The sequence below is a fragment of the Tinamus guttatus genome, unplaced genomic scaffold (assembly GCF_059628265.1).
Source record: "Tinamus guttatus ecotype Peru unplaced genomic scaffold, ASM5962826v1 Tinamus_guttatus_pri_ptg000188l, whole genome shotgun sequence".
NCBI lineage: Eukaryota > Metazoa > Chordata > Aves > Tinamiformes > Tinamidae > Tinamus > Tinamus guttatus.
In genome coordinates, this window is record NW_028288722.1 from 702,403 (window position 1) to 712,469 (window position 10,067).

At 60.4% G+C, this 10,067-nt stretch overlaps 1 protein-coding gene across 1 annotated transcript; it reads left to right on the plus strand.

Annotated features, from left to right (window-relative positions):
• The first annotated feature begins 2,380 nt into the window (after positions 1–2,380).
• Positions 2,381–4,559, plus strand: GALR2 (galanin receptor 2). The gene is made up of 2 exons (XM_010218048.2): positions 2,381–2,709; positions 3,809–4,559. Exons 1-2 carry the CDS (start codon positions 2,381–2,383, stop codon positions 4,557–4,559), a joined length of 1,080 nt encoding a protein of 359 aa, XP_010216350.2.
• The last annotated feature ends 5,508 nt before the right edge of the window (positions 4,560–10,067 follow it).

A 10,067-nucleotide genomic window follows, 5' to 3' on the forward strand; every position in this document is an offset into this window, starting at 1 on the left:
CAGCCTGGAGAAGAGAAGGCTGAGGGGGATGTGATCAACATGCGCAAGTACCTGAGGGGAGGATGTAAAGAGGACGGGGCCAAACTCTTCTTGGCGGTGGCCAGTGACAGAACAAGGGGCAATGGGTACAAATTAAAACCCAGGCAGTTCCATCTGTATATGCAGAAGAACTTCTTTCCGGTGAGAGTGACAGAGCTCTGGCACAGGCTGCCCAGAGGCTGTGGAGGCTCCTTCTCTGGAGATCTCCAAACCTGCCTGGGTGCCGCCCTGTCCCTGTGCCCTGGGTGTCCCTGCTGGAGCAGGGGTTGGACTGGATGATCCCTAGAGGTCCCGTCCAACCTCGACCATTCTGGGATTGCCAGATTGCCATTCTGGTTGCCATCAGGCCCTAGCTAGCAGGATGCCTCTGCTCTGCTTCAGCGCCAGCTGCACAGCAGGAACACCTATGAAACCACGTCCATCCTAGCAAAATAAGGTTCATTTTTGGTGTGTGGGGGTTGAGATCCTCTGGAAAAGCCCCTCTGGTTTCCAGCACCACGAGCTGGCGGAGGATCCTGAGCGCACCGGGCAATGCTGGGAGACTCTCCAGTGCATCTTCCTACAGTGCCACGTTCCCAAGACACCTTCCATCCTCCTAGCCTGGGCTTTAGGAGCCCTTTAGGAGGGTGGATTTAAACCTTCCAAAACCTTCCACGCCAGCCTCAAACACCACCAACATCCCGAAGCGCGTCCCTGTGTCTGCACTGGGGGTATAAACCCCTCCTTGGAAGGGGTTGAGACCAGCTCCTCCTCCCCAGACACGTGGATCAGCCTTAAAGATGCTTCTTTAGGGGTCAGCACAATACGGCGTCACTTAATAAACACCTCCTGTCCTAGATGCACGGGCCATCAGCCGCTCACCCGGCCCTTTGCTCTGCTTGCTGCTAAATCTTTGGAAATCTAAATGAAACTGTGTTTTGAGGCAGTGCCTGAGCCAGGCAGACGCCTCCCTCCAAGCGCCGTCCCCCGTGTCCCTCCTGTCCCCGCGGCCGTCCCTGTGCCGCATGCGCCGAGCCCCGCGCACACATGCGCGTTGGTCCTGTCCCACCTCAGCTGTTCTGTGATTCCGCGCTCGCGGGCTGAGCACGAGCGGCTGTGCCCCGCTGCTGCCTCCGCCCCGGGGCTGGAGCCTCGCTGCAGTCTGCAAGCGGGAGGAGAAAGCTGCCAAGCAGCAGCTCCGCGCGCGCATTCCTGCCTCCTCTCCTGCTCCTCTCCCGGTCCTTTTGCTTTCGGGATGCCCTTGGGGGGACACATCCCTTGCTCGGACCAAGGCTGCTGCATCTCTGGCCAAGCGACCCCTTCTCGGGCCAAGGAGGAATAGGTTTTGCAGGGAAGAGGGAGGGCCGAGGAACCAGCCTGGCATCCTGGAGGGGGATCCTGCCTTTGGGAAGGAGCCGGGGATTCAGCAGCCTTGCTCTGAGTGGAGGGGAGGCCCAGCCTCCCTGCCCTGCCACGGGTGCGAGGGGAGCCCAGGGGCTCCACAATGGATTCGTTATGGGAGCTGCCGGTGCCTTCAGTGGTTCTCAGTGCAGGGGGCAAGCGAGGCAGCTTGTGGGGACACAAGGTGTCCGTGGGGCCCTCAGGCTGGTCCTGAGAGGGCTCTGAACGACCCAACCAGGCGATTTTGCAGACAATGAGAGCAACGTTTGGGAGATTGGCTCCTGCGGCTTCGCCTCATCTTCCTCCCTTAAAGGAGGGAAGAGATGTTCCCACAGAACAGAGCTCCCCTTAGGGACACTTTGGTGCAAGCCGGCCATGTTCGCACTCTGAGGGGCTCCCCCCGCAGGCCGCCCCAGCCCCCCCAACCTGCCTGCAATGGAGTTTCCCCAAAGAGCCCCTCGGGGCGCCCCAAAGAGCCGCTCAGCCCGGCTGCCGTCTCGTGTCCTCCCCCCGAGCACCGTTTTACCCCCCAAACCCGGGTGCGCTCCGGGCCGCGGCCCGGGGAGGGGGAGGAGGGGGGTTCCCTGGCGCCGCTCCGCGTTCCGCGGTCCCGTCCCGGCGGGAGGAGGAGCCGCCGCCAGCGGGGCCGGCCCGGGGCGGCGGGGAAGCTCGGGCGGCCCGGGGCGCCGCGGCCGCGCTGCCCGGGCACCCCCCGACCCCGGGCACCCCCGGACACCCCCTCAGCTCCGGGCACCCCGCGCGCTCCTTGCGCGCCCACCCGCGCTCCCGCCGCGCTCCCCAGGCACCCTCGTGCACACCCGGTGTCCTCGCCACCCCCCCCCCGCCTCCCGGTGCCCTCCCCGTGCCCCCCACCCCCCACCTCGCACCCCGGTGCGCTCCGCGCGCTCTCCCACCCGCTCCCCGCGCACCCCCCCGGCACGTCCCCCGCGCGCTCGCAGCCATGAACGTGTCGGCGGGCGGCTGGCAGCCCGAGGCGCTGGTGGTGCCGCTGCTCTACCTGCTCATCTTCCTCGTGGGCACCGTGGGCAACTGCCTGGTGCTGGCTGTGCTGCTGCGCAACGGGCAGGTCAACAACACCACCAACCTCTTCATCCTCAACCTGGGGGTGGCTGACCTCTGCTTCATCCTCTTCTGCGTCCCCTTCCAAGCCACCATCTACACGCTGGACGGCTGGGTGTTCGGGCCCTTCCTCTGCAAGGCCGTCCACTTCTTCATCTTCCTCACCATGTACGCGAGCAGCTTCACCCTGGCCACCGTCTCCGTGGACAGGTAGGAAGCGGGGGAGATTCCTTGGGCGCCTGGAATTCCCCAGCTTGCTGGGATGGGGTCAAGGGGAGCAGGGCACCTCTTAGGACGCACAAGGGAATGGGGAGCGTTTCTTGGGGTCACTTGAGCTCCGAGCTCTCATACTGGGAAGCGCTGCCAGGCTGGGGAGGGCTGTGCGGTCCCCCGGCAGGAGCTCGCAGCCTGCTCCGAAGCAGGGGGATTGCGGCTCCCTCTCAGGATTGGGCAGGAAACCAGAGAGCTGCAGAGCTTTGTCCCTGCTCCATCCTGGCGCAGCAAGCGGCAGCCCCGGCTCGCGGGGTCGCGCGGAGAGGCCGTGGTGGAGCAGGAGAGCCAAGAGAAGGAGGGGACGCAGAGGTGGGTTAGAGGGGACAGCTCTTGTCCCCCCATCCCCGCTAGTTAGTGGGAAGCCGGTTTCTCCCTGGGCTGCGTCCCTGGCGGCAGTGACTGCCCAGGCCGGGCAGAGCTGTGAGCGGGTGCTGCTGCCTGCGCCTGCCCTGCGCTGCTTCTGCAAGGGCTGTCCCGGCACTGACACCCCCAGGAAGAGCCAGGAGCCCCTAGAGCTGCTCCTTGGGGTGCTCCAGGGCTGGCACAGTGCAAAGGGACCCCGCAGATGTCCCCTGGAGAGAGCCGGGGCAGCCCTGGGCAGAGCTGGCTCCGTGTGGCCCCGTCCTCATCCCTGAGAGCTGCTGAGGGAAGCGGGGCGCTAAAACGCACCCGGACGCTGATCCCCGCTGCCGCATGTGCGAGCTCAGCTAAGGACCGGCTGCAGAGCTGGCGTTTTACAAAGGGAGCAGGACAGAAGGGGACCAGCCCTGTCTTCTTCCCGGAGCACAGATGGGAGTGGAGTGGTGCTGACCCCCTGGGATGGCTCTCAAACTGCTGCCCTGGCCTTTCCCCGAGCTCCCAGTTTACTTGGGCTCCAGGCCACCACCCTGAGGCCATCATCATCTGAGCAGGGGGACCCTTAGACACAGAATGAGCCCAGGGGAGCTAAAATCCTTATGCCCTCCTGGAGGCAGCTCCCAGCGCAGAGGCTCGCACTGGGGCGGAGCTGCAGCTGCATCTCTCCTCCTCCACACAGGTACCTGGCCATTCGCTATCCCCTGCACTCCCGCGAGCTGAGGACATCCCGGAACGCCCTCCTGGCAATTTGCCTCATCTGGGCTCTTTCCCTCATTTTCTCGGGCCCTTACCTCAGTTACTACCAGCAGTTTGAGGTGGCCAACCTGACTGTGTGCCACCCCATCTGGGAGATCTCCCGGCGCAAGGTCATGGACATCTGCACGTTTGTCTTCAGCTACGTCATTCCCGTGCTGATCCTGAGTCTCACGTACATGCGGACTATCCGCTACCTCTGGAGGTCTGTGGACCCTCTCCAAGACATGTCAGAGTCCAAAAAAGCCAAGCGGAAGGTGACCAGGATGATCATCATTGTAGCTGTCCTGTTCTGCCTCTGTTGGCTGCCCCACCACCTGGTCATCCTCTGCGTTTGGTTTGGGTATTTCCCCCTCAATCACGTCACCTACGCGCTCCGCATCCTCTCCCACCTCATCTCCTACGCCAACTCCTGCGTGAACCCCATTGTCTACGCGCTGGTCTCCAAGCACTTCCGCAAGGGCTTCAAGAAGATCTTCATCTGCCTCCTGCGTGGGAAGGCAGCCAGCGAGGTGCACGCGGTGCAGGGGACGAACACGGCGAGCGCGCTGGAGGCAGAGCCCAGCGAGGCCACGCGCCCGAGCGAAGCCCTGCCGGGCCGGCCCCAGCGCTGGCAGGAGGCAGCGGGACAGCAGCGAAAAGTGCCCGGCTCCTTCCTCACCTTCAGCGTCTCCTAGCAGAGCTGCCTCCCCCGGCTTCGCAGCGTTCCCAAGCCTGGGCACGGGCTACGCTGTATTTAACGCATCCATTTCCACCTTTTTCCCTTTCAAAGGCTCCCAAACTGCTCAAGCGATGCTGCTTTCCAAGCGCTCAGCTGAGTAAACGCCTGAGGATCCAAGTGCAGGATTTGTTTCCCCTGACCTTGTGCTGAGATCAAAACCCTGAGTCGATTTTCGGGTGGAATCACTTGTTGCTGCCTATGGCTCCGACCTTCCCACACGGCCGAGGCTCTGCCGAGGTCGCTGCAGAGCGGCCAGGGATGGAGGCTGTTCCCGTGCGGGAAGCAGAACGGAGCAGGGCTCCTTGGATGCAGCCAGCGGCAGGGGCTCGGGTGACACTGGGCAGGGGATACAGGAGAGCCAGGGGAATCCATGGCCTTTGGGGGAGCCTCAATAAAGACGACGTCCCCCTCCCGTGTCCGAGTGCCTTGGGGCCGCAGCTCCCGTTTCCTCTCCGCTGGGGCTGCATCCATAGCAGGGCTGGGGAGGGCAGTAGGAACTCGGATAAGGGGCAGTCGTGGAGGCAGCGGGTTATGTCCGAGCACAAACCCAGCGCTGGCAGCGAGGGACAGTTCTGCTCCCCATCCCCATAACCGCTGACCCGTGGCCACGTCCCCGTGTGAGGTGGCCCCAAATGCTCGTGTGACCCTCGGCTGCCCTGTCACCCCGCGCGGCGCTCGCTGGCTGCCGCTCGCTTTCCTCTGCTGAGCGTTTCTCTAACCAGATGTCCCTCTCCTCGCACGGAGGACCATAAATCGGCCCCCGCCTCCTATCAGTGACAATTATATTTAGTCTAGGCTCGCTCTCAGCAGAAGTCCCAGAGAGTGAGTCTGTAAACAGCGCTATTACTTATATCTTATATCTCTCTCTTCTGCCGGACCTTATGCAGCTGCGGAAAATGTTTCATCAGGCACAGCAGAACGGCCTCATCTCCGGCTTCCCTCATCCAGCTCCGTGTGGAGATGGACAAGATCTCACAGCGGTGGCTGCCGCTCTGCCTGGTGACCGGGGCCCTGCTCTGCCCCTGGCCAAACCGGGGGGCTCTGCTCACCCCTGGAGCAACCGGCTCCCCAGAGGGTGCAGAGACCCTGCGGTGCTCGTGACACCCCACGGGCCCTGCTGCCAGGTCCCCGACTCGCCCCAGGCTTGTTGCTCCTTCACAGCTGCCTGCAAGTGCCTGGCCCGAGGGGACACTCTTGTCCCCAGGGAAGTGCCGAGGAGCAGGCAACAGCCCCCAGTCTGCCCTGTGCACGAGGCTGAGGGAGGAGAGGTTGTTGCTTCACGGCTCAACTGTTTGTAGTGCTCAAAACAATGCAAAAATAACCAAGTCGCAGGTCTGAGAGGCAGCCCGCAAGTGTAAACCCCATGCAGGCCCTGGAGGGGGGCTCAAAGTCACCCCCAGGGCCCATCCTGCACCGTGACGCTGAGCCGCCAAGGAGGCCTCTGCCCGTCCCGCACCGCGCGTGGGCACCACCTTTGCTGCCACCACCAGCTGCCCCATCCTCTCCCTGGGACACACGTGGATTTACCGCAGCTCCTGGAACGGCTCCTCGTGCCTTGGTTTTCCAAGATTTCATTGCAGCCACGTTCCTGCAGCAACGAGGCTGGCGAGAAGAGGCAGTGCCACAGAGCCCTGTCCATAGCCATCTCTCCGTGCCCTGCGAGCCCAGCTGGCGAGGAGAAGCGCGGAGGCGCTCGGGCAAGGAAAATGCGCTTGGATGGGACCGAGCGGGTTCAGGAACAAACCGCACAAGTGCCAGGACGCCGGGGCGCCTCCGGGAAGAGCCTGACAGCACCTTCCAGACACAGTGCAGCAGGAGCAGCCTTCCAGGAGCCCCACGGAAGGACCAGACCACACGGAGGAAAAAGAGGAGGAAGAAACGTAGTTGCAGACAGCGAGTCTTACCCCCGCTCTGGGGTGTTTGGGCTGGGCTGCCCCTCATCCTCCCCCTTCTCCTGCCGAGGCTCTTTCCAACCCAGGACAGGGGAAACTGAGGCAGGGAGCAGGAGGCTGCTGATGGGAGACCAGCCAAGAATGTGAAGCCCCCTTTTTATAGTAAGGAGGGCAGGACGTGGCTGCCACCACGCTCCTCAAAGCAAAGCAAGCGTCAAGCCAGCCCCTTGCCCCGTCCCTTCTTTCCCCTTGCTCCCTCTTCCCATCAGCCCAGTACTATCTCCTTCAGGGCCAGCTTCTGACACCAGGAGCCCTTGGAGGCCACGGGGTTTTGCTGCCAACATGGAAACGGGGGGAAAAAGCCCTTCCCTGAGGGAGGCAGAGCCCGAGAGCCTGGTGGGCAGCACAAACACAGCGGGACGCAGGGACGTCGCGTGGCCGCGATATGTGTGCGGCTGGCTCTCCCCTCCATCTTCCTGCTTTAAATCTTACTGACAGGCCCAGGGGTGCCATTAAAGTTTAACAGAAGCAGATGCACCTGGGAAAGGAAAATAAATAGGCTGAATTCGGTTTCCATCAAGCCCAACTGCTTGGGGAGGAAGGGAGTCATTTGAGAGAAACGTCAAGGTTGGCAGAAAGCAGCTGCACAGGGGGCAGGAGCTTCCCAAGGCATCGCGGGGAGGATGAAGAAGGGGGGATGAGAGCCGAGGCTGAGGCCTTTGAGGCTCCAGCCCTGGGGACGGCAACCCAAGGGGCTGCAGGGACCCCGGATCAAGGTCCCATCCTGGTGCCTGTGCTAGGCCGCAGGCCTCAGGCAACAGGAGTAGGAAAAAGGGGGTTCTGGCCCCAAAACAGCGAAGGCCGAGAGGCAGATGCGCCGCGGCCGCGCTGGCCCCAGCAGCAGCTGGGCCGGGGACCTGTGAGAGAGAGCGAAGAGGGTGTCAAAACACTGGGGCACACAGGAGGCTTCTCCCCGCCCAGGGCAAGGGGACGAGGCGCTTGCGCGCGTGGTGGGAGCGAGCAGGGGCCCCCGCGCGCTCCGGTGGGACGCGGCCCAGACATTCCTTACCATAAAAAGCCAAGGAGCAGCGGGTGCCGTCCTCGCGGCGCTGGCGCCCGAAGCACCTTCGGCAGCGGGACGGGGCCGGCAGGGCGGGCCCGGCTCCTTCCGACAGCGACGGAAGCCACCTCCTCTGCAGGGTGACCACCACCTCTGTCAGCACCGCGGCCCCCTCCCCACCACGAGGGATGTTGAACTGGGCCCTCCAGACCCATCTTGTTCCCTCGAACAAGGTCATGGCAGCACCAGGGTAGAAAGAGGGTCCAGAGCATTTTGCATCTTCCTTCTCCAACTGCTTTTCCCCATCTCCAAGCTGAGCTGGGCCTGAGCCTCTCTAGCCACAGACCAGCCTCCCTGGCGGGGTACAGTCAGCCCAGGCACGCGGATGGACCTTACATTGCTCAGGCTTTTCCCCTACCTTCTTGACTTATCCATTGCACATATGCACACGCTTCGAGCAGAAAGTGTTTTGGGTGACCTGAAGGATCATGGTCAGCTGCTGTTGCATCAAATCTCTGGTCAGCCCAAGGGCCTCAAGGACAACACCAACCTTTGCTCTAAAGCTCAGGTGCTCCAGAAAGGCTCTAGGTGCTCTGCTAAGCTGCCCGCTTCCCTCCCCTTCCTTGGGCTGGAACTGCTCTCGGAGAATCGCCTTGTGCTAGAATAAGCTATAATAAAGTATGTTTTATAGCCTCATCCTGAGGATGTCAACAAATTCCACACGCTCTTCTGGAGGGAGAAAAATCAGATCAGATTGCTGCTGCAGTGGAGACAGATCCATAAAGATGAAATCCAGCTCCGTCTGGACAATGTCAGCGTGTGTATCCAGGACACTTAGCGCACTATGGAACACAAGCCAGGAATGCTTTTGCTTATACCTAAACACTCTGTCCAGAGGCTGCCAGCCTTTGAGAAGCTCTCAAAACTAGCAGAGGAAAGGAAAGGAAAACAGAACAAAACAAAAACAAAATAATAATAATAAAAACCCCAAACCAGCAACAAAGCCAACTGCTAGAACAGGAGTCTTGGGAATCCTCTGCACCTGAGGTGAGAAAGCAGAAGGGAGGATCCCCGCAGAGCACAGCACTCAGACCAGGACTACCAGCCTGCACAACAAACCAGACGAGTGAAGAACAGCCCTGCAGGTGGGACAGATTTAAAGATCACAGTGGAGCAGATCTGGGCTGAATCAGCCTGTCAAAAATGATGCTTTTTTTTTTTTTCAGGTGTTTTTTATACTACTTAGAGGGTAGAGTCTCAGATCACATCAAGGTCCAGGCTGAGGAGCAGTGGATCACAGCAGGGGACCTGGCTGGGAATAACTGTTGTCCCTACAGTTCTGACAGAACAAGACAAAAAGGGCAGGAACTACCTGGAAAACAGTTGCAGAGGCAGCCAGCAGACAGTGGCTGCATCTGCCATTGCAGGACCTGCGTTTTCCACCTGGCTCTAACATGCAACTACTGCACGACACTGGGCAAGGCAGGCTACGTCTCTGCCTTTCGCCAGCTGGCCTGCCTTACCCACCAGGTACCAAAACCACCTGGAACAAATCATTCCTAGGATATACAGCTCCAACCTTATCAGGGTTAAAGGCTCCACCTCCCAACTCTGCCTCGCTCACCAGGGAGAGCAGCCTCTTCTGCCACGAAAAGACAATATTGATGGATGCAGAACAGCAGAACAGTTAAAACAGTTCTCCAGCATTTGTCATCCTGTTCTCACCCCATTTCACACCAAGGTTTGCCTCATCCCCCTGCCCTCACCACCTCCCCGTGCTGCTTGTGGTGCCCTGGGTGGTGGCACAATGGCCACTTCACTGCTGGGCTAATTAGACACCAATACACATTTGTTCCTGCGAGCACAGGTGAATAATGGATTTGCTCCAAATTACAGAGTAGCAGCTATTGTGAATGCTTCCAGCTCTATGGAAACCCTCTCTTTCAAGTGTTACCATACGCAAATAATGGAGAAGACTCCACAATACAGCAAGCTGCAAGAGCTGGTGAGATGGGAACAGGAGGTGTCTGGCTGGAGACCGCAGGAACATGCAAAGGCTCCACAGCTCTGAACGGTCTTAGCATGAAGATGGACGAGTCCAGCTACAGTAGTCGTCTGCTGCGATCACTTCAGCACATGCCTTTGGCTGATGTTGTCCCCACAAGAGCAGCATTTGTTTCTCATGTGGTGTCCATGGGTTATAGGAAGGGGATGCACTTGTGCCACCACATTCCACCACTTATGAAACCCCAGAATCAGTATCTGGCCCCAACACTGAACTAAGTTTTCCCACTGTTACTCCTGGCCCATCGTTCTTGGGAATTCCATGAAACTGAGGTTCTCGTAATGTATCAGGAACATGCTTGGAGCCTCCTGCTCTGAGGGGAAGGTCTGTGTTTACCTGGATCTCCATACTCACCCATCTCGCTTATGTACCAGAGCAGGAACACGTACACACAGGGCTGAAGCTGTGCAAATATGAGATCCCAAGACACTGCTCTAGTGGGCGTCG